The sequence below is a fragment of the Camellia sinensis genome, chromosome 6 (assembly GCF_055761805.1).
Source record: "Camellia sinensis isolate YWXY chromosome 6, ASM5576180v1, whole genome shotgun sequence".
Taxonomy (NCBI): domain Eukaryota; kingdom Viridiplantae; phylum Streptophyta; class Magnoliopsida; order Ericales; family Theaceae; genus Camellia; species Camellia sinensis.
The window spans coordinates 73,367,009-73,392,530 of NC_138966.1; the positions used below are offsets into that span (position 1 = coordinate 73,367,009).

Consider the following 25,522-nt stretch of genomic DNA (forward strand, 5'->3'; position numbering starts at 1 on the left):
TTTATAAATCAAAAATTTTACCAAACAAGTTTTTGTTTGAGTTTTTAAAATTTTTGAAAATATAAACAGAAAACTGAAAACGTAAGTATTACCAAACGACACCTTAGATTTGTAGCCGACTTGCCATTTTCCAAACAATACAGTTACAATAAAAAAAATAAAAAAATAAAAAAATTGATAATTTGTATTGTATGCTTAGCATTGCTCAAATAAAAATTACATTTGACCAAATAGAAATGATTGCTTAATGTAATTTAGAGGGTTGTTATTAGCACCTACTTAATTTTTTTAGACCTTTCAATTCTCACTTCTTTTTTTTTTTAAATACCATTATATCCTGAAATAAAATTTTATTAAAGGACAACTATTAATGGAACACCCACCTACCAAATGAAAATAATTAGAATGACACTCTATAATATTGTACACCCATCTCTTTCCCCATCTATACATATTCATTACCAATCTAAACCCTAATCGTATTCTTCTTCATCACCATCCTAATCCATATATTTATCTTCAATGAAAATCATTTGAAACCACCTAATTAGTTAACGTTTCGTTTTGTTCGGTGGTTTCAAATGTGTTCGATGCTCCAAATCAGTTACAGACTTTGAGTTTCTACATTGGTATTTGTTTTCACCATTCTTTAATACTTATAGAGTAATGGAGGATGATAAAAACAACTCTAATGAGGTTGGCATTGCATGTGTAAGTTTATCTATCTTGCATTTATGATTCTAGGTCGTTTTCGGTTCAGTACCGGTTGCTGACAATTAAGATTTTGTTCAGTAATACAGTATTGAACAAAAAACATTTAGTTCAATAATATAGTGCTCAACATAAATATTTTGTTCGGCACTAAAATGCTAAACAATTCCATTTTGTAAGATTTTTCCCCTAATATGTTTTTTCTAAGGGTTTTACTCCGAAATAAACAAAAAAATAATATGGATGGAAAGTTGGAGGTTACCTGAGAGAAGAAGAAAGAGACCATCAAAGAGATTTCCAACTCAAATATTATTGTTCATGGTGATAAGAAGGAAGAGACCATTGTTTGTGAGAGAAGGAAAAGAGAGGGACAGTCGATTCGTGTTTCAATCGTTTGTTGTTCTAAATTGTCTCTCAATCGTTCATCGTTTACTGTGAGAAAAAGAAGAGATTGTGTGCAAATTTAGGTGGATGTGCACTTAGGTGTGATGATGTTATGTATATGAGTAAAATTGGTATTAAATGGAGTGTTAAAAGAAATCTTATTAAAATTTAGGATTTAAGGTGAAAATTCAAAGAAATGGGAGGTTTAGAGAAATTATGTAAGTGCTAACGACAACCCTCTTAATCAAGCATTATGCAATGGTATCTTCTATAAATGACAAAATTATCCCTTCAATGTTGTATTTGGTTTATAATTTGTGAAGAGATTTAGAAAAGAAAAGAAAAAAATAGGTGAAATGTGTGTAAAATAAAGTTACATTTTGCATACATCCACGCACCTTTTTTTGTTTTTATTTTAAAATTCATGAATCAAACAGAACAAACACAACACAAATAAGATTTTCTGAGTACTTATAAAAGAATATTTTATTCAATTCACGACCGTTAATAAGACTACCCAGATGAAATATTCTTGTGACAATATAATTAGAGATGCATATGTTATACAATTTTAAAAATAGTGTATATTAAAATTTCCCTATATATATTTTCTTGGCAAGGAAAGAAAACATTCTTCAAAACCTAAAAATGTGCAACTGAAAATTTAAGCCTAATTGAAAACCTTACAAAAATAAAATTCAAAACAAGGTAAGAATTGCATCATAACAAGTACATCGTTTTTTAAGCAACAAAAGAATAAATTTAAATTTCCACTGTCACATGATAAATACATAGACAACAAATAATAATGCATCAGCCGAAAAAAAGGGGAAGTTAAAAAAAAAATTCTAAATTAATTCCCCGAAATCCCTAAATTGTGATCCTAATCGGCTAATCTAGTGATATAGAAAGAGAGACTTGGGATTTAGCCGACAATAGAAAACGGGGCTTCTTGGCTGGATGAGGTGATTCGACCTCCTCCTCCCCGGCGAATCGAGGACAGAATTGGGGCAGGGCAGCAGGCAGGTTCAAGTCGAAACCTCGGTGGCTGTTGGTAGACCCCACACCTTCCGACGAAGTGACGCCGCTGCTGCCGCCGTCGTAGTGGCAGCGCTTGTGTCCACCTAAAGCCTGTCCAGTGGGGAAGCACTTGTGGCAGATGGAGCACTCATGCGTCCTACCACCGCTGGTTACGGTGGTGGTACCCGTGGAGGTACTAGTGGACTGGTCGTCAGATCCGGCGAGCTTCCGGTGACTGGCCTTGTGACCGCCTAGAGCCTGGTAGGAGGCAAAGGCCTTGTCGCATACGCTACACTTGTAGACGAGCTTTGACTCCGATGAGGAGGATGATGGAGGAGGTGTGGAGTGGCGGCGTTGCGAGGCGGAGGAGGTGGGGCCGCCGCGAGCAAGCATGATAAGGCAGAGAGCGAGGTACTCTTCTTCAGTGGGAGGATTTTCCATACGAGGACGCTTTGAGCGCTTGCCCTTGTTCCAGGGCTCCAGATACCTTAGGCTTTCGTTTTCATGGTGGAAGGTAGGGGTGGCGGCGCTGGGTGAGTTGAGAGCTTCAAGAGCCATTTTAGAAACCAAATTCAATAACAGAGTATTTTAGAGAGAGAGAGAGAGAGAGAGAGTCGTTGGAAGTTTTGGAGTGAGTGAGATGAGTGGGGTGGGGGAGGCTTATATACAAGAACGTGGAGAAAACAAGGAAAGGGGAAGGTGCGTCACTAGTGTTAGGAAAGTAAGAGTAGTACTACTCTCTCTGTATATGTATTCAAAGTTACATTATTATACCAATTGCGTAGCCAAGCACGTTTTGTTTGAGTTTCCTTAACGATCAAGCACGTTTTGTTTGAGTTTCCTTAACGACCAAGTGGTGGGAGTGGACTGAATTCAGAGAGAGAGAGAGTGAGTGGGGTCCTTTTGGAGTGGGTGTGGTGTGTGGGGAATCTTATTAAAGACCAATTCCTATTCCAAGTTCAAAGTTCCAAGTCAAAAGAAATACCCAATTTCACACAATCAAAATAAAAACAAAATAGAATACAACCGCGTTGCTCTTTCGCAGCAGCAGCAGCCAGCCAGCAGCCGTCCGCGGCGACTTTTCTTCCACAAGTCCTTTCAACATCTATTGACTGTTATATGACCCGTTCCGTATTTTCACTATTGCTCTTCAATTATACACCGGCCGTCCTATTTTATTGATTCATTTTTTAATTTTAATCTGATTTGAAATATTTATTTATTTTTTTTTTATTTTGAGATATTAAATTTTGTTAAATTTTTAAAATTATCTCTTATAAATCATTATAAACACATTTTAAAATCTAGATACAAGGGCAATGGAAGAAAAATATTTAAAAATTAAAATTAAAATATAATGATTACATATCTTTTTATTACGCCTTGTTTGGTATAAACTAAAAAAGTCAAAAAGTCACAAAATCACCATCCTATTTAAATCACATCACCTCTCTATCACATCAATAAATAAATTGCGACGGAGGGGGTAAAAACCAACAACACTGCAAATCTATAATTTATCTACAAATATGAATAAATAAATGATTCAAATTTATTTCACTCATAAACCCTACATTTCATCAATTTAATTTTTACCACACATGTCTATTGTTGGACAATTATAAGTTCCCAGATTTTGGGTCCCTACATTTTTATTTTTATTTTTTATATAATAAAAGGATATTTTAACATGTCATTACTTGCCAGATTAAAATTAGCTGAAATTAAAAGAAAAATGCTATAAATCCTAATTATGCATCTCGAACTTATCCCAAATGAGACTTGTACGGTTGAGATTGAATTTATGTAATGTAAAATTCATGTGTAAAAAAATTTGAACTAATAATTCTAAGTAATTTTTAGATTTATAATATTACTCAATCAAAAATAAGATTTACTGATGAGATTATTAATTTAGTAACTTTAAGTTGTTAATGTAACAATAATTTTATTTGTTTATATAGTGTAACAGTGTGTTGATTGAAATTAAATTTATAAAATTACGTATGTGATTTTATTATCCTTTTAAAATAAGCATAAAATTGTTTTTAGTCATCTAGGCCTCCACCCTAGGAACTGATTTGATCACCCACTTTTTTTTAGTGTATAAATAGTCTAAATATATGAACCCATATTTAAACAGTAGTATAATGATCCCATTCAAAATAAGTTATAATGATTAATGAGTGATAATAGTTAGGAAAATTTTAAAATTAAAAATAGTGAGATAAATATTGACATTTTAATATGAATATTTAGAAAATTAAATTATAAATATAAACACGCAAAATTTATATAATATGTGATTCGATAAAATGGTTAGCAGTATTTTATCAACTTAAATTTTTACAAGTATATTTTAATTGGTGTACTTAAAAAGTAAACGATTTGAATTATCGAAATAGATTTCAAAATAGGTGTATATGATTGCACAATAATAACAGTTGTGCTCCCATTTTCTTAAAAAACAAAAAAAAAGAAAAAAAAAAAAAATAAGAAGATGAAGAGGAGGATCGAGTGGGCCCCAGGCAAGTTGTCATTCTTAAATGAACAACTTGCACATTAACATAGCATCTATTGGCTTGCTTTACGGTAGTTCAAAAATGAACAAACAAATCAATTTAATGAGGACCACCTTGTTCATGTTTATAAGCTATTTATATGCTGTTTGTCACTGAGATTATTTGATCATTGACTCACTATTGAAGATCCAAATTAGGAAGAATTAGTCATTCCCATTTATTATCACCAGGGTGGTGGTCTTGTGTTCTTTGGACAGGAATGTGTCAGGTTCAACTTCTGAGGGATGCGGAATGCTGACTTTGTCAAGTTAACTATCTTCAGAGATCCAGCGTTATACTCCAATTGATACTTGAACTCTTCTGTGGCACGTGATTGAGCTCCATTGGGTGCTTTGGTGGTGGATTCCTTCATTTTGATAGGGTTAAATTTGGCCGTCAATCGGTTACTCCAGAGCTAGGGCCTGCGGATAATGTGATATTCCCATAGAGCATCCTTTTTTTCGTTAAAACAAAAAAATTTAATTCCCATTTATGAGAATAGTTCTCATTAATTAATTTTTTTGAAGGATTTTTTGGACAGATACATATTTCCAAATGCCAATCAAAGCTTCCAGGAAAAAGTTATATAATTATTATTTTTTAACAAATTGATATGTAATTTAATAATAAAATTTGATAATGCAAAATGATATTTAATGATTTAATAGGACAAGTGTGGGTGTTGATTTTTGACCTCACAACCAAACTAGATCTCCTAACCGATATCTAAGGAACTTAACCGTAGAGCACACGAAAGAATAGAGAAACTGAATACCAGCACACAAGAAGACAATAAACATCATGGTGGCTTGTCCACCGGGAACACTTCGATGATCAAGTCAGCAAACTTATCTCTCAAAGATATCAACTCAATCACAAAGCTTACAAAATAAAAACATACCTTAGACTCATAGGGGTGCCTACTTTTTATAATCATCAGTGCCCTCGTCTACTAGAACTTTCACCTCATAGGACTCTATCCCTTTCAGGGATAATATCTATCTCGGACTCCTCTAATCTAGATTAGAATGAACTCTTTGAAGAGTCTCATCTCTATCCGAACAAAGAGCCTCAAACTATCTAGGACTCTTGCCCTTTATCCGAATATCTCAGATTCCTGTATTACCGCATCACATCTCGACCACATATTAACAACTTTGGCAACTTGGTTCTCCTATGTGGCACCTCAGCTAACATCTTGGGCCACGTGAACAACTCTAAAAATTTGTCCCCATAATTATCCCTAGGTTCTATTACCTCGGCAAACTAAGGTGATGGAACCTACATCATCTTTCCTCTCAATATGTCGGCTAAACAACATGATGAATGATTGCTACTCCAACCGAGATCTTGACTCATCCGCTTTACTAAACAAGGACTTGCATTTGTCCACTCATCAAAAACTTATAACTAAAATGTTCTTTCTTATCCAAGATTGACATTTCAACTGGGATCGCACTACTAGCTGAGGTTGTGACTCTCTAGTTAAAGAAATTGAAGATTTGAAGTTTGTTTTTGTAACAAACTTCAAAACCGTCAAGACACAGGCACCACCTCATTAGTGTGTACTCATCACGTCCATTAATCAGAGCTATCGTTTCAGTCTTGTGCCACGTCGCCTGACATCATCTGAGGCCAGTTCAATACATCACCTTAGAGATTTGAAATCATTACACTTCTTGCTGCCCTTTTGAATTCATTAAGACCTCTATCTTTTTTCCTCTTTTCACTTTTTTTTTTGGGTGGATAAGTCATAAAATAAAAAGACAAAAAAATTACATTACTACAAGGGGCATACCCCAGGCCCTAGCCAAGCACTATACAAGAAGCAGAATCAAAACCAAAATAGAACAAAATAAAATCGCAAGAAGCCTAGTCCAAACTAGTATAAACTGTTTAACAAAACATATCTAATTGGACAAAATGAAAGCAAGAAAACGTAGAATTAAACTAGAAAACCCAAGCATAATAGAAAAATAACCCAGAATATGTTCATAGGCCGCATGCAGATTTGATGAGGAGCATGAACACACCCAGCAGCTAAGAAGCAAATAGCCAGAATGAAACACACTACTTTGTACTTCCATGCACATTCCGCACGGGTAGACCAAGCTAACAAAACACCCTAAATAAAACAAACATAAAGGAAAGACTTTCTTTACACAAGAGGCGCCTCTAGCAGCCATCACCACAAACAAAGCCAGCTCCAAAACACGAAGGAACCAAGACTGAATACCAAACCAAACAGCACCATCCAGGGAGATACTTTGCTGCCATCCCATGCATCCCAAACAGAGTTTAGACATTATAATAAACCCTGTCATCATCAGATACCAAAACAAAATTAATCGATCCACAAACAAGTAACATTCAAGAAGCAACGACAATTTGCATTTTACATCACATATATAGATGCTCACTACACTCAACGCACAATTATATATGCTCACATCACTCGGGAAACACTGCTCCATATACCTGCAAAAGAAAGAGATACAGGAAATATATAAAAACATGTTAGTTTCTCTCATTATGGCTAGTGATTTTGGGTTAGGTGCTTGTTTATTCCTCACACTATACTCAACCCTCATAGTATATGGCACACACTCAAAATTCTGCTTCCCTGTGGTCCGAATACCTATAACAATAACAAACATTAGGAAACCCCACAGTGTATATGCTTACCCTCACTCAACCCACAGTTTGTGAACTCACATTCCTCACATCAGCTGTAGCAAGCTTCAACATAGTATGAGGAAGCCTCTATGAGCTTACGTACCATCTGTCAGTATGGTGAGATTTCAAATTGGTAATATGCATTACCCTGAATCTAACCATATCCATAATACACTTTATAACCACCTCTTCAGGGACCATATCCTTACTAAAAACTCGATTATTCCTAGCAAGCCATAACTGGTACACAACACAAGTAAATGTGAGCTTAGTAATAATAGTCCCTAAAGACTTCCCTTTCACAAATTTAGCAATAAGCTGGATCAAATCATTCCATTGAATGGATGGCCAATCAACATTTATTTTTCCTTTTATGCAGGTCCACACTCTTTCAGAGAATGGACACTCAAAGAAAAGGTGGTTTTGGTCTTCACATGGATGTTGACAGAAAACACACTCAGCAGATTGAGTCACGCCAAAGATTTTCAATCTTTCTCCTGTGTTCAATCTACCAAGAATAGCCATCCACACCACAAAACTCACTTTTGGGATATTATGAGGTCCTCAAATAATCTTGGACCAGTTCACATGATCAAAATGTTGTCTTAAGGAATGCCATGTGGACTGGATAGTGAATTTTCCATTAGCAGCAGGACACCAACTAACATCATCAGACCCACCAGCAGGGAGAAAAGTGGAAGTAGTACTATCAATGAGGTCCATAAGCTCTCATGAAGAAGGAAAAGGCAATCTCCAAGTAGTACCCTCCACAATCGCACTAACCTTAGCATCTATACCCAGTGCAGAATCATAAACAATTCTGACCCCAAATCTATCCCACACAGGCCCCATAGGGTGCCAATTATCAAACCATAAAAATACCCTAGAACCATCTCCCATCCTATGTTTGATTAAAGGGTAAATGATAGGTCTAAGAGAAAGAATTTTCCTCCAAACCCAGGAGGGGTCATTTGGCACCCTAACTCTCCAAAAGCTTCTACCCTTGAGGATATAAGACTTAATCCAAAGGTACCACATAGATTGCTCACCCCCAGAGAAGAGGAACTAGACATGCTTAGCAATAGCAGCCTTGTTCCACACAGTGAGAGACTTAAACCCCAACTCATTTCTCTATTTTCTTTCAGACTCTCTCTTCTTGAAACTCCATTGTTGTCCCTTCAAGCTCCAATGCTACAATCGCCTCCGATCATGACTTCTGGTGATAGGACCACCATTTTGTTCTAATCAAAGGGACTGTCTCACTTTAGCGAACACAACCCCGATATCCATTTCTTCAATTTTGACCTGTAAGTATCCTTCATCCCTATTTTTCCAGTTTTGGTTCTTTAGTGTTCTTCATATTTTTAAGTTTCTTCACTTAATTGATTCATACATCTTCGATTTCTTGCATATCACATTGCCCGTGTTGATTTCACACATGTTCCATGCTTGTTACTCCTTGATTTCTCACTTACCTCCGATTCATTCGCATTACATACTCTATTCAAGCTCATTTTACACATTTTGAATCGTGTTCATTGATTCTTCTTTACTAATTTCCCAGATTGATCTACCTAGTTCTTGCATATTTCTGGTATAGTTTCTTACACAATCTAGACTTAGAATTTGGGATTTGCTAAAACATTAAGAACACAACACCTTAGAACCTCTCTAGGAATTTCCAGAATCAACAGGTCAAAACACCTAGAAAAGACACCCACAAACCCTAGGTTTTTGATATCTCGGCAACCAAAATCACACTAGGTAAACAACATTAAAAACATCCTTCCCGACATCATGGGTATGCACAAATGGAGAGTGGATTCCTGTAGACACCTCATTTTGACTGCTTAACTTGTGTGCCTTACTCTGAACTCGATGATGAAATGTTAAACTGTGTAATCTTTCGAATCTTCAGCAAAAGAATTCAGTTTTGGGCATCTAATCCCAACCTTACACCCCATTTTGATCAAACTATTTCAGACTGTTAAAAAAAAATCCTCTTTTCAAAATAGGACCCAGCCATGGGTATTTGGGCTCTACTGGGTCTTAGTGGCAACATGGCCAAGTAGGTGTAGATGTGCCCGAACGTCCCGGGAAAATCCCGTTTTGTTCATTGGGCTCACTACAGCTCGAACTCAATTGTCAAGGTTCTTAATATGATCTCACAAAGTGCAATACGAGATTGATAAATCACCAAAGAATCCAAATTCGGCAAATCGTTTTAAAAAATTGATTTTTAGAAAGAAGTGCCAAACATGGACTGCTTTGCCAGATACAGAGTCGCCACCTAAATATTTTATTTTGGGTGAATTTAGGAAACCCTGACTCGTGCCTAAGGCCACGTGTCTGTCATCACCAAAGTTTCCTCGGCTCGGGAACTTGGGTACGATTGGGGAAGGTCATGCAATGAGCACCCCCGCTCACCCGATTAAAGATCGGCCACTACTAAACATGATATCGAGTTTTTGAAAACACATGCGTTCTTATTCCAGTTTATTAGCCTAGGATTACTATGTGATGCACACAGCATACAAGTATAGACTAGATCGCCTGAGTTGGAATAAAACATTTCATGTTTGTTTATTTGAAAAATGGTTTGATGGTGCTACTCGCAAGTAGGCTAAGACGTGAATTTGCTACCCTTAAGTGGGCTTAGAAAATAGGGTGATTTGCCACTCTCAAGTGGGCTTAAAACTCGCAATCGATGAATTGTTCCAATTCAAGTAATCCAACCTTCACCCACAGGCATTCAGGTAGGTATATCACATAATCAGTTAGCTTCATGGCAAACATGCTATCATGGCAGTCACTCACACACATGCAAGGATGCTAAAGCATAAACACTCACCGAGTACTCCGAGTCAAAGAAAAAAGCTAATTAGAAATCATGCATGAATCCTAACTATACTGAGATGCCTAATGCAACACATGCAGGATGCAACTAAGATAGGCTCGGCTATTCTAAAATGGCATATGAGATGTTACAGATAACATGTATTCAACTTGGAATTGAAATACAATGCAATTAGTATGATGCCCCGAGCCCGGTGCATGCAAGACAGATGAATGGATGCAATCATGCGAGCATAAGGATGCTAATTGAAACATGCCCTAAAACTAACCATCATAAGCTGGTAAATAAAAGGGAGAAAGACGTGGGGTTGGAAGACATGCATCACACACACACACACTTATTACAAACATTGCCTTCTTGGAGGAGGGTCCGAATAAATAATACAACACCAACTAGCTAATCTAAGCTAATCTAATTAAGCTAGTTATTACACAACCAAAATGAATAATAAATTACAGCTAATTATTACACAACTCTAATTAATTAACAAACTAACTAAGTAAGCAATTAAACTAGCATGCAAACTACATGAAACGGATTGCCTCAGCTCTGCCTTGGATGACGAAGGATGCATGCATGCTTGAATTGCCTTGTTCGGAAATCCCTCGCGATGCCCCGACTTGCCTTTGTTTGCAATTGACCTCAGAACACTGCACAAGGCTCCAGAAGGCTGAAACTCCACCCTAGGAATCTGTGGGAAGGTTGCTGACCAGCTTATAGGCATGAGAGACCAGCTATTGACCACCTTTTATGGGAGAAACCAAAAGGGGTGGTTGGCCTGCCAAAAAAGCTGGTCGGCCGACCAGTTTTTGCCTCTGGTTTCTGGTTTTCTGCAACAAGGAGCAAGAGAGAGGCATGGCAAGGTATTTTCAACGTATGTGTGCACGGCCACTCTCCCCATCATTGTACAAGCTCAAGGGAGTGTAGGTCTCGATCCTCGGGTCACCAATCACGCATCTCGATGCATGATGACCGAGGAGTCGATTTGCACGACTCAATGTGAAATGAATGCACATACAAGCACCTAAAGCCAACAACTCCGTCATGGGTAGTCAAGAGTGTCGGCGACTGGGAATCGAGGCACGTTTCGTCACTTTGAGTACGAAACGTCCCTCGTTTCCTGTGTTTGGACTAACTCCTATTCCAAACACAATGCAACAAACAATGGCATGCACAATGCGACCTTAAGTATACAACCTAAATGCTATGCAACTAAGCGATGCAAACATGCAAAGGATGACATGCAAACATGCAACTAGCATACACAATGCTATGAACTAACAATGGCATACTCAATGCACGTGGTACTTAGCATACACAATGCACCTAAGAACTAACATACACAATGAGATGAACAAGGCATGCACAATGCAATGATCAATCATGCGACAATGTGGCATACTCAATGCTATGGAATACAATGGCATACTCAATGCAAAAATGGGCTTAAACCAAAATGAATGAGCCTCAACCACACCCAAATCAGTGGCCATAGATGATGAGAACAAAATGCCAGCACGCACAATACAATAGCCCGAGCCTAAGGCACAAAAACACAACTTTGCACATGCATTGAGAGGACTAAACATGGAGTACAACGGCATATATTCCATCTCTGCAATGGCATATAACATGACTCCAAAATGACTCCGAATTATGCAAACAACTCACACAAGGCATGTTGAATAACTCAAGCATTGAAACTAGTTAAGTGCATTACACTATAGGCATGCAAAGCGATGCTCAAATGATGAAACCAATGCCAAATAGACCCTATGAAGGCCCAAAAACAATAGCAAAATGGGTTGGGATGATGGCTTGAAAGGCGCAAAAGTGAAGCTCATGGAATGGCTCACAAATAGGGCATAAATGCACAACTCTAAAGAGCACTTAAAGCATGGAAAATATGGAAGTGTAGCACCCCTATAAGCTCTGAAATATCATGCCCAATGATGCCAAAACATGTAAATAGCTCAAGTCAAGCATGCAAGGGACCTCCAAACTCAAAGCTAGTCAATGCTGTTACACAACAAGTATGCATGGCTAGCATTTTTCGACTAAGAGACCTCAAGATAGAGCTAAGGAAGCCCAAAATATGAACAAAATCAGTTTGAAGTATGACCAAAATATGCTAGAATAGAGGGTCAAAACAACATGCATTGTGAGCTAGTGAACATGAGTTACACTACAAGCATATGAAGCATGTGATGGACTACCAAACCAAGCAAAAAAAGAGTCATGGCATGCCAAATGATGGCCAAAAACCCACTGAAACAAGACCAATACATGCAAGAATGACATGCTCCTTTGATAAGCCATGAAAGGGATTACTCTACACATGCAAGAAGCAAGCAAAAGGGGACCAAACCAGCCATGGTCAGAGCCTAGGCAGGTCCTAGGAGTCACCAAAAAGTTCCTGAACTAGGCCTCCAAATGGTATAAACATATGCTCCTTTGGTAGGCCAAAAATGCTAGTAAATAAGACAACAAGAGAGAGGGTCACCCCTCTCTAATTTAGGCCCTCAAAGCCACATTCTCACCATTAAAAATCCACTAGATTTCAGTGGTAGGAAGGCCAAGCAAAGACTAGCTCGAATGCCTTATGGCATGGCACAAAACAAGGCTAAATAGAGCATGCAAGAGGGTAGATGACCCTTAACACCAAAAGAGCCTCAAACAAACATGAAAAACACTGAAATATGAATCTTTTTTCAGTTGACAACAAAGCTCAAATAAGCATGCAAATGAGGCTAAGAGAAGGATCAAACAATGCTTAAGAAGAGGGAAAAAGAGTTACCCTTGAAGCTCAGCAAAACTAGCAACTTTTCTGAACCAAAACCCAGTTTTGAGACCTCTCAAAACCCTCCAGCAACTCAGTAACAATGGTGGAGGTGTATGGTTATGAGGTGGTGTGCAATAGGCCAAGAACAAAACACTTTCTAAGCCTGAAAAATAGAGACAAAGAGAGAGATATAAGCTTTGCCTTAGAGCAATTTTTCAACCTGGTATAAGGAGAGGGAGGGTCTCTCTTATAGAGTTTCAAAGCCAAAGCTTCTCCAAGAAGCTAAAAACGTGGTTGCAAATCCTCCATACACGTGTATGGAGGATCCAGTCTGTGCTTTCCAGTTGGTACAGCTGGCATGCACTCAGACAGACAAAACAGGAGGAAGCTGGCCGACCAGAAAGGGTAATCGGCCGACCACTTCCCCTGGTCAGCCGACCAGGGCAAGTGGTCTCCCAGATTAAAAGGTGGTCGGTGGCTCCATTTGGTGGTCTCCACTTTGAAAGCAAGCTAGTGGTATGGTGAGAGACCAGCAAATGTGGCCCAAAGACCAAGAAAACCAGCTTCACGACAAGAAAACTGGCTGGCGGGGAAAAAGCGGTCTCCAAGGAGAAAAGGTGGTCTCCCACCCTTGTACCACCTCCCAAACAAGGAAAACAAGGTTCATGCCAAAAATAAACCAACACGGATGCAAAACGAGAGTTCGGGGGGCAAAGCGCGCGGCTGGGTGCCTCGAAAACTGGCTATTGAGCACCAAAAGTGGCGTACGGCCACAAAAGTGGTCTTCTGGACCACAGTGCCCCTCTAGATAGAGGAAACAAGGTGTGTTCCAAAAACTGCGCCAAACGGAGAATGTTAAGCGGTCCCGAGCTGAGGCGTGCGGCCGACGGCTCTGAAAATCGAAAACAAGTCTCTAAACGGGAACAGTGGCCTACGACCATGAAAAGTAGCCTATGACCACTGAGAGATGGTCTACAAGATCTCTCCCTCCCTTCAGGAAGAGAAAACAAGACCTGGTCCGCAGACCGAGTCAAGGCACGAAAAGTTCCGAGGCTCAGAGGGTAAGGCTCTCAGCCAAAACTCCGAAACTTCAGAATGAGCACAACATGCACCATCACCGAGCGCTCAATCGATGACATCTAAGTCTTAAGGTCGGTCAAAAATGGGGTGTCTATAGCAGGTCACTTTGTTGGGCTGACCGTATATCCTCATGGCCGGCTAGCCATGTTTAGTGACAACATATATTTTACAGCAGCCAGTTGTCCCCATGTGCATGCGTTGCATCAATTGTCTCTTTACAGATATTTCTGACGTGAGAAGCTGTTTTTCTATAAATACAAGATCCGCCCCTCATGGTTTGGGGTTAGAAAAATTTCCCAAGAGCCCAAAAGCATGACCAACCATCTTCTCTACCCTCTTGCAATATAGATACACAATACATACACCTTACAAGTTTAAACTTGAAGCTTTTGCTGAGATTCTTAAACACAATTTTAGCTCCTTGAGAGTGCTTAGTTTGTAGTTTGTGAACTAGGAAGCTCTTCCTATCTTTCAAGAGGTAAACTTTGAGCCTTTTCACCATCTTTTCTCTCTCTTTTCTTTGTCTTTACAGAGCTATTTTAGAGCTATTTTATGCTTAAAAATGTGATAAAATCTTTGTTAAAAGTGAGTGAGCTAGCGACCCTTTCATTGGCTAGTTCACTTGTTGTGTACCCTTTTGTTTTCTTTCATTTTTTTTTTGCTTTCTTTTCACTTTATTTGGTAAATTTTAGTACCTTTTTACAATGTTTTTGAATTGTTTGTGTGTGATATGAATTGAATATTGGCTTACAAAAGGGTTCTAGCCCTCCCCATTACTTGCGCTCTTACTTATTATGCTTTAAACATCATATTTGTGCTATTGTAAGTCCTCTAAGATTTGGCGTGTTTAGGATATAGCGGCCAATCCGTTGAGTTGATCGCTTTTAGCTTTCATTATGTCTCTTGAAACCTTGAGCTTAGGCTTAGCCACCCCACCTAAGTTTGCTTAACTAGTGTAAATTTCTCACTTTCATATTATTGTTGTCCACCTTGAAGCTAGGTAGTAGCTTCTGTGTTCAAAGTGTTGAAAAACTCTCTTTTCGATCATTTTTTGAAACATGGAAATGGATGTCTCATCCTTGTTTCATGAAAAAGGGGAGTTGTCAATAACTTTGGCAAGTTGTGTGTTTAAGCTTTGATAGATGTAGCTCGGCTTTTTCGCGCCCCCTTTTGGAAGCTCGAAAAGAAAAGCCCTACAGTTCGGACTCCCGTGGTTCTGAATCTAATCTCACAAGTGCAATGTGAAACTGATAAACACCAAAGAGTCCAAATCTAGCAAATCATTTTGAAAAACTATTTTTGAATCAAAAATGCCAAAATTGGACTGCTTTGACAGATACAGAATCGCCACCTAAATATTTTATTTTGGAAAAATTTAGAAAACCCATGACTCGTGCCAAAGGCCACATGTCCATCATCACCAAAGTTGCCTCAGCTAGGGAACTTAGGTACGAGAGGGGAAAGTCATGAATTGAGCACCCCTGCTCGCCCGATCAAAGATCAGCCTCTACTAATCATGATAAGATTTTTTATAAACGTTATGTGTTCTTGTTCTGATTATTAGGCTAGCTTTACTATGTGATGCGCACAAGAAAGTATATTCTAATTTTCTCAATTTGGAACAATTCAACTCATGTTTGTTTGCAAAAATGGTTTGAATTTGCCACCTCAAGTGGGCTTAAAAGTTTGCGAATTTGCCACCAAACATAGTGGGCTTAAAACGGATTTGCCACTCAACAAAGTGGGCTTAAAATGCACATTCGTTGAATCGTTCCAATTCAAACAACAAGCCTTCATCCACAAGCATTCAAATAGTTAATCAAATAAGCATTTAGCCTCATGGCAAGCATGATAGTCATGGCAATCACTCATACTCATGCAAGTATGCTAAAGCATTAAAACTCACATACTACTCCAAGCTAAGAAGATATGAGTTAGAGAAATATGCATGATTCCTAACTATGCCAAATGCCTAATGCAACATATGTGAAGAATGCAATTAATAGGCTCGGCTACTAATATGGCATATGATTCAATTTGATAACATGCGGTTAAACACGTATTTAAAGAAAGTATTTAAACAACAATGCAATTTGAATGATGCGCCGAGCCCCGGTGCATGCAAGACAAGATGAATGTATGCAAGCATAAGGCATGGTAATTGAAATATGATGCTCCTAAACTAACCATTGAAAGTAGTTAAGTAAAAGGGAGAAAGACGTGGGGTTGAAAGACATACACATTATTACATTTTGCTCTCACGAAAGAGAGTTCGGATGAATAACTAAGCTAAACTTATTAAGCTAATTAGGCTAAGCTAATTAAGCTAATTATTTACAAACCAAATTAAATAACTAGCTAAACTAATTAACTAATTATTACAATAACAAGTGAATTAATTAGCTAACTAACTAATTAAATCAAAACAATTGCAACTAATAATTTAACTAAGTAAACAAACTAAGTTAATTTCCTGCTCCACCTCAAAAATGAAAGATATGCATATGCTCGGTTTTCACCCGAAAAGACCTTCGTTTTGCTCTCGAAAGCCTCTGTTTGCAGGGTTGAATATTTCCAGAACCTTTCTGCTCCACCTTACCAAATATTTGCTGAAGTTTACATCAGTGGCCAGCCGGCCATGGATGAATGCTGTCGGCCATCTGCCGGCCATGAAGGTGGCCTGCCGGCCATCAATAGTGCACTGCCGGCCACGGATGGTGGCCTACCGGCCACTGATGCACTAGATCATCGTGCTGCAACAGAATACAAACAGAGCAAAAGGAAGGTTTTTCCAAGGATTGTCTGCACAATTCACCTCTCATTTTCAAGAAGAAATCCAAGGAGTTGTGAACTTAAGCCGCAAACCACCAATCTAAGCAATTTCATTTCATGATGGCTTGTGATTCAAGGTGTGCAAGCTCAATAAATGCAAAAAAACGAGACTTTAACTTCCTCCCTTTCATGGAAGATCAAGGGAAGTAGTAGACCTTGGAGACTTGGATCATTTCATCACTTGTAAGTATGAAATGGCCCAGGCTTCCTTCTGTTCAATTAACATTCGATTGAACACAATCAATTATTATCTTGCTGACTTTTACTTGTCACTTTTATTTACTCATTTTAATTACCGACCATTACTTAATCGATTGAGTCCAAAGAGTGAGTTTAAGTCCTCTAAAGGGAAGGAGCATCAAACCACAAGTTGTTTTAGACATGAGAGAAGCTTCATGCCGTTGGTAATGAACCCCAAAGGGATTAAACCATTAAACACAAAACCTCAATCTAATTCTTTAAACAAACAAGTTGTTTGAAGCACTTTCAAAGCAAAGTAAAAAAAACCAAGAAATGAGGGAGGTTGCAGAGATGATTAGTGCTGGAAATAAGTGATAAAAGCATAAAACAAATGCTATCCACTCAAACAAGTGATGTCTAATAGCCTAAAACACCAAACTTGTGAGGACTATTACACTACAACCAGGCAAAGCAAGACTCAAATGCAACTAATAGCTAAGAATAGTCCTAAAATAGGTCTAAAATAGTCCTAAAACATGCTATAATTAAGCTAACAAAAGCTAGAAAAATAAGCTAAAATATGGAGCATGTTAAGCTAGTAAACAAAACACAAGGAGAGGAGGCTAATCCCTCTAATTTTGGACTTCAAAAATTATTTTTAGCCATTGAAATAACTCTAAAATTCAGTGTTTAAAAGCTTAAAAACAGATAGTAAAAAGATGGGAAACATAAGGGTTAAGGCCTCCAAAACAAGGTACAAAAAAGGGTGAACCACCCCCTCAACCTTTAATGGCCTTAAAACCCAAGTTTCAGCCCAAAAATGTAGAGCTTTTACAGTCCAAAAATAGCCCAAAAATAGTACAAAAATGTGCTAGAATGAAGACAAAGACATAGAACAATTCAAGCAAGTAAACAAGCCAAAGAAGGGGTGGCTAACCCCCCCATTTTTTGGACTTCAAAACCACTTTTTTTAGCCTTTGAAAACCTCTGAAAATCAGTGGTAAAAAGCTCAAAAAAAGTTGATGAAAGAATGGGAAACACAAGTGGAAAGGCTTAGAGAACAAGGTTTAAAGAAGGGTGATTAACCCCTCTACCTTTAATAGCCTTAAACTACAAGCTTCAGCCCATAAAAATAGGTTTTAAAGAGCTTTAAAATAGCAAGAAAACATGGAAAACAAGTGGTGTAGAGATGATGCAAAAGCAAGAGAAGGTATACCTCTTGGAGAGGAATGAACCCTTAAGTCATAATCAACCAATTTTACATTCTCAAGTGCTTCAAGAGCTCAAATCACCTCAGCAAGAAGCTCTCTAGGTTTGGTTTGGTGTGTTTGGCCATAGGTTATGCAAGTTGCAAAAGAGACAGAGAGAATTGTAGAGAGAGAGGATTGTAGAGAGAGAGGATATTTCCAAAAATATTTTCACTCCTAAATGATTTCTAACCTTGAGAGCAAGAAGCGAGTTCTTCTATATATAGAAAAATGAGCTTTGGTCGAAAATATCTATTCAAAAACAGCTGGAGCAGTGTGGAGACAGCTTGAGGGAAATATCTGCAAAAAATTTGTTTTTGGTCATTAATGGCCGGCAAGGGGGCCGGCAGGAAGAAGTGGTGGTCGGTAGGCCAGAAGTGGTAGTTGGCCGGCCACAAATGGTTATTGCCGACTACTTGCCGGCCACAAGAAAAAGTCTACTTCCAAGACTAACTTCAAATGGGCATATCTCCTTCATCCAGATTAGTTTTAGGTCATTCTTGAGTCTAAATTGAAGCCCCAGAAGTCTACTTTCTAATGGTGGCAGCCTTATATCTAAATTCTAAGTGTACTAAGACATATGCTTATTTTAGTGAAGGTTGCTCAGTTTTGTTTTAACCAGATTGATGCCCAACTTCAAACAGCCATATCTCCCTCATCCAGACTCGTCTTTAGGAGATTCTTGAGTGAAAAATGAAGCCCAGAAGTCCAATTTCCAATGGTGGTGGCCTCACAACTAAAGTCAAAGTGTACAAAAGGATAGACCTGATTTTGTAAAGGCTGCATGGTTCTCTCTTAACGGTTCATGCCTAATTTCTTGCCCAACTAGGTTTCTTCCCTCCCCTCTTATTTTCTTAAACTCCAAACCTCTAAATAAGAAGTTTTAAAATGTTTTTGAAAGAGTTCACCTCCCTTTTATTTATCTCCACTTTGTCCTTGCTTGGTTTACCGAAAATGTAATTTTTAACAAAATGCGAGCCTTGGAACATCGTAGTAATATTTTCAAAATTTTTTTGAAAGAGAGGGTTTTAAGGTCTAAAAAAAAAACTTTTGGTCAAAATGGGATGTAAGGTTGGGATTTGGAGCTCTTCTTGCTGAAGAAATCGAACATTTGTATATCACAACTTTCATCATCGAGTGATCAATCGGTGGCACCCAAGGCTTAAGGGTAGTAAAAAATGGGTTGTCTACAATAGATAACTTGCTTTTTGTCTTTTTTTCTTTGCTTGCTTTGTTGTTCCTAGAGACGTCGCTCTTGAGAAGTGTTGAAAACTCCCTCTTAGTTCCACTTTGTAGCATGGAAATGGATGTTTCATCCTTATTCCATGAGTAAGGAGATGAGTTGACAACAATTCTTAAGTTGTTACTCTTTTTTTTTTTTTTTTTTTTTCATTTTAATTGCTCTATGATCATCACATACTATCTAGTGATGTTTGATGATTTGATGGAGCATTTCTAGTTCTTCCTTGAATAATTTCATGATAGGAAGGAGGAAAGGGGAATAACACTTTTGGTGTCTAGTTATGTCTTTTCCTTTTTCTCTTTAGATCACCATGCAAGCAAACTTGCTACTATGTTGATGATTTGGGAAGCAAACATACCCCCTCCTTAAAAATCCTCATGATAGGAGGGAGATAGGAAGGATGAACAGCTTTTGGAGACCCTTTGTTTTGCTCTATTCGAGTTCTGCTGCAGTAGGGCATTCTCCATAAATAGTGGCTGGCTGACCATTATTCTGTACGACTGACCACTTGATCTGGCCGACCGGCCAAGCATCTTGTATGGCAGTGGCCATTTTTTTAGCAAAACAAAACAATCTTTTTTCCAAATTAGGGCACGATCGAATTTAATTGGATATGATCGGGCTTTATTGTGGGCTAGTCGGCCTTCAAAGTGTACACACAGAGGTCTGTTGTTGGCAAAACAAAGCAGATCTTAAGGCCAAAATAGAACAATTTTCTGATTGTAAACAAAGCAGATTCTGGCAGCAAACAGAGAGGTTTTCGGAGGGTGTTCTTAGTTGCGCACATACTGTTCCTCGTCTCCTATTCAAGTCCCCATTAGATTAGTAGCTTTAATATTGATATTTGTAGTATATGTAATTAATTAGTTGCTTTCATTCGAATTTGTAATAGTTAATTAATTAGTTCATTCATTTGTGTTGTAAAAATTAGTTAATTAGGACATTTATTTAGACCCTCTTGTGCAGGGCAAATTTTTAATATTTGTACGTCTTCCAATCCCATTTCTTTTCTCCCTTTTATTTATATACTTATCGTTGTTGTATATAATATCATATTTTTGTTTCATATCATTACCATGCTCTGTATCCATTTTGCATTCATTAAGGTTCGGTTCATCATTTTGAATATCATTGTCATTTTTACTTACTCGAATACATGCGCTACTGCATGCTTTGAGTTAATTCATATGACATGTTAAAAAAGACGAACCTAGTAGTTGCATTCTTGTATGTGTTGCATTAGTCATGTGCATTGTTAGGGTCATGCATTTTTTTTTCCTAATCATTCTCTTTTTTCTTGGCTTATCCAGCGTACTAGGTGAGCATTTTTAGCTTTAGCATATTCATGTGTGTGATTGTTGCCATGCTTAGCATCTTACCATGAGGCTACGTGCTTATTCGGAATAAACTGTCTGAATGCTTGTGGATGAAGGTTATTTTACTTGAATTAGGGATGATTTTGATCAAATGTACATGTGAGCTCATTTCTTTCCTTTTGAGTTATGTGCAATCAATACCTTTTTGAAAATCACATAAAATCAAATCATTTCCAAAGCAAGTGAAACAGTCTATACTTGTGTGCCTCACATAGTAAGTTAGCATAATAAAATCAGAACAAGAGCATATAATGAAATCCCTAGCAGAACTCCCCAATTAAGCGTGCTTAGGCTGGAGTAGTTTTGGGATGGGTGACCCACTGGGAAGAACAAATCCATGCGGTCGTGGCCCAAAGCAGACAATATTGATGACATGTGAAGGGTCGGGGCGTTAGGCCAATCTTTGATTAAGTGAGAGGGGTGCTCAATTCACGACCTTCCCCATTCATACCTAAGTTCCCGAGCCGAGACATTTTGGTTATGACGGACAAGTGGCCTTTGGCACGAGTCATGGGTTTCCTAAATTTCCAAAAAATATTTAGGTGGCGACTCTAAAATCTGGCAATGCAGTCCATTTTTGGCATCTCTGAAGATTAATGGATTTTCTAAGATTTTCCAAATTTGGACTCTCATTTGTTTAATCTATTTCACATTGCACTTGTGAAACCAGATTCAGAACCACGGGAGTTTGAACTGTAGGGCTATCGTACCCGAGGAGACTAAACCCCTCTGAGGAGCACGAAAAGTCACCTACAGTTTCTGGTGACTCTGTTGGGGATTTAGAGAACTTGACTCGGATTTCATGATGTGAAATTTTATCTACATATATATGTTCTTTGCATTGCATTTTCATGGTGCTCTCAAGTCACTATGTTTTCCATCTACTATTCCTAGACGGTTTGTTGGGGGCTTACCTAAAAAGCTTGCCAAAAGGCTGGCCGATCGGTGGGCTCTGCCATGTTGGAAACATAACCCTTAGATCTGGATTACTGTCGTATTGCTTGATCCTTATTTCACTTCTCGGTGTGAGGTGTAAGAGGTATATTAGGTAATCTTGCTGAGATACCCTTGTGGACCAATTGGCCTAGTGCATATAGTATGCTCTAGTGACTGTTCCAACATAGGACAGGATGCACGCCCTTATGCAGGATTTTGTGAAACTACTTGCTTGAAGTAGTGAAACCCTAGATCATGTCAAAGCTAGGACAGGGTAACCCTACCTCCCTCATAGGGGTGTTTTGGCTCTCTTTACCTGGTATGTGCTCTATAATAAAGCTGTACAGGGGTGCTTCATATCAGTGGTACAATTGATATCAGTTTGTGGGGTAAAATTCAGTGGGGAGTACAATCCTTCAACTATGATCATATCTATTGCAAAATTGGGCCAATGTGTTGTCCGATTTTTTGATTATTGCTTTTTTTTTTTCTTTATATCTTTTTCTAGGTAGTCTTGCAATCATAGGTTCAGAGAGACGTGATATCCCTTAAGTTTTGTGGATTTACGCCGGTAGGCTTTGTAAAATTTGAGATCTAATTGATGGCCAGCCAGTGTTAGTCTCTGTCTTGCCAGTTGTTCGAAGGAGAAGAACCAGTCAGTGATCACTAGTACCAAGCACTTATCAGTCACTTATTCATTCCCATCTGCTTAGTTCACCAATATCTGACTCGCCTAGATCTATAATGGCACAAAGTGCGGAAGATGTTACGGCTATGATGGTAGCATTCCAATAGGCCATGGATACATTGAATCAGAGGATAGTTGTGCAAGATCAGACCATTGCTGAAATGTGACGCCTATCTAGGGCATTAGCATCTACTACACACCCAGTCTCGGCTACGCAGCCAAATCTTGATCCACCTCTGCTAGTTGAAAATCTTCAAGTTTCGGATCCCCAAGAGGTGTTGGCACAAGCTCAAGCTTTTAGGCCCCTGGCACAGCCTCACGGACGGCTTCCTTCTTTTGACATCAACGACATTGATCTTGCTATGACAAAAATTGCCAAGTTGGAGAAGATGCTCAAGAAATCTCAAGGCTTCAATTCCATCCTAGACATTGAAGCCGGTTATACTGAGGCTTCTGTGAGATTGCCAGAGAAGTTCAAAATGCTGCACATCGATAGATTTGATGGAAGTAGAGATCCTATCATTCATGTCCATCTCTTTTTTCTCAGATATCTTAAAACTAATGGGCTTGACACGGGCTCAGAAATTGTCATTATTCGAAAGGACCTTATCAGAAGTGGCAGCCATCTGGTATACCAAACTGGAAGACTCGACCAAGCAGAACTGTGAACAACTATTTAAGGGATTTGTTAATCAATATTCTTGTAGTACTCAGATGAAGGTAACAATCAGCGAATTGGAGGCAACTACTCAAAATCCCAAGGAAACCTTTATCAATTTCATTGCTAGATGGAGGGCAAAGACAACTCGAATGAAAAACATGCCTTCAGAGAGGGAACAGGTTCGATTGGTAGTTCAAAACCTTAAACCAGACATGTTACGGAGTGTTACACAGAAATGCAACCGAAGAAGGGGGTGAATTGGGTTATTCAAAATTTGACCAGAAAATAGATTTCGAAAGATTAAGGGTTAAATCCAGATGACAGTCAATGAATACACAAAAAGTAAAAGAGAAAGAAAGAAGAACACCGCACAAGGATTTATAGTGGTTCGGCTCATCGGCCTATGTCCACTCCTCAAGAAACCTTCTTAAGAATTTTTTCACTATGAATCTGATAAATGCACCACCAAGCTTCACCTAGCTTGTGGATTTTTACAAGGACTTACTTCAATCTGTTGAGGACCTCCCAACTAAATGCCTCCCTTTACAAGTGTTTCACTTAGAAAATAAGGAATAGTAATAAGAGGCATAACTGCCATATTTTACAAATATTCTCTCTCAAAAAATGGATATGAAAGTGTAAGCTCACAGACAATTTAAGACTCACTCAGATGTGAAAATGGAAGTACAGTGGAGTATATTAAAAGCTCTTGAATGCTATAGGTTTGTTGTATTGAAGGAGTGTGTGTTCGAACAAGGAGAGCTTCTTTTTTATAGCATTAATGGCTTCTAGCTGTTAGAGAGAGGTAGAGACACATATTCTAGCGGTTGGAGCAAATCATGGAAGATATCTTCCAGCTGTGTTTGATCAGAGTATGGAGAAGGCAAACTGTAGGCAAGTCTTGGGAAGAGAATGTTCATTAAATGCACAAGGTTTTATTTAATGCTCATTCTCATAAGTCAACTTCATGGTGGAAGATATGGTGCTAGAGGATCTGCTTAGAGGTAAAAAAAGATGACATACTTTGCACATAAATCAGAAAAAGTGGCTGAGAAATGATCTGTGTCAGTTTAGATCTGATTTGGCAAGTGGGATTTTTTTAAACCCAGATTTACAAGTGTCGACCCCTGCAGATTAGGTGTCAACCCTTTGCTTTCTTATTTTCTCTGAGTTGAGTTCCAGGTGTTCCTAGTGTTGACCTTTATCCTTCTTGGTGTCGACCCTTGCTGTTGGATTGCATTATGAAATTTAGTGTCAACCCTTGTTGTTCTTGGTGTCGACCCTTGCTATTGGATTGCACCCTGAAATTTAGCGTCGACCCTTGCTGTCTTGGTGTCGACCTTTACTGCTGGATTGCACACTGAAATTTAGTGTCGACCCTTGCGATTTTGGTGTCGACCCTTAGACCTGTTTCAAGCATAAATAGAATTTTGCAAACAAGTGCTAATCTCATGTTTTGAGGGGTTAAAAACCATTGAAAAACAACACCCCAGAATCATAAATCTTCTAGAAACAGTTAAGCACAATTTGTATACTATTATTTTGAAAACATGAATAATAAAATGAATTCTAAATATTTGTCAATAATCAAAATCAATTAGATTTTAAAGTTGAATAACCTTGGGGCTAACAATCTCCCCCTTTTTGATGATGACAAATATTTAAAGTTTTCAAAGTATGAGTGAAAGCATTAAGAAGTGTTTTTCAAGAAGTTTTGTAAAATGAGATCGAAAACTCCCTCTATAAAAAGAGCTTTGAGGCCATAACAAAGATATCTTAAAATATAATGAGGAATATGTATGTCAAGGAGATTTTCAATTGATACAACAATAGAGTAAGCTCCCCCTGTCAATATGGACTGAACCATTCATTAGTAAAACTAAATTCTTCAGTTTATTTTCATTGAATGAAATCACAAGCTCTTTAAAACAAATTCCATAATGCTCCAAGTATGTGTTAAAAAAAATCACAACACATCATAAGCATTCATAACCATTCGCAATTAACACTTATATAGCATCGAGTTTTTGCAAAGTATCTATATTTCCAAAAATATCCATATACATCAATTTCTCAACTTGTGTTTCCCAAATTTTGTACCCAAAAAGTGTTTTCACCCAGGCATCCATATGTATCTATTTTTCTTAATAGTTAACATTCAAAGACTTAATAGTTAACAACCAACCAACTACAGTTAGAATAACTACAACATCTACAACTTCTCGCACTTTGTCACTATCAAAAAGTGGGGACAGAGCATTAGTGAAACGAAGGAGGAGATTGAGGCC

General features: G+C 38.1%; 1 protein-coding gene across 1 annotated transcript; it reads right to left on the reverse strand.

Annotated features, from left to right (window-relative positions):
- Positions 1–1,563: 1,563 nt before the first annotated feature.
- On the reverse strand, positions 1,564–3,059 carry LOC114292685 (zinc finger protein ZAT10). The gene has a single exon (XM_082873977.1). The coding sequence runs from the start codon at positions 2,671–2,673 to the stop codon at positions 1,987–1,989; it is 687 nt and encodes a 228-aa protein (XP_082730103.1). The 5' UTR covers positions 2,674–3,059; the 3' UTR covers positions 1,564–1,986.
- Between the last annotated feature and the right edge of the window lie 22,463 nt (positions 3,060–25,522).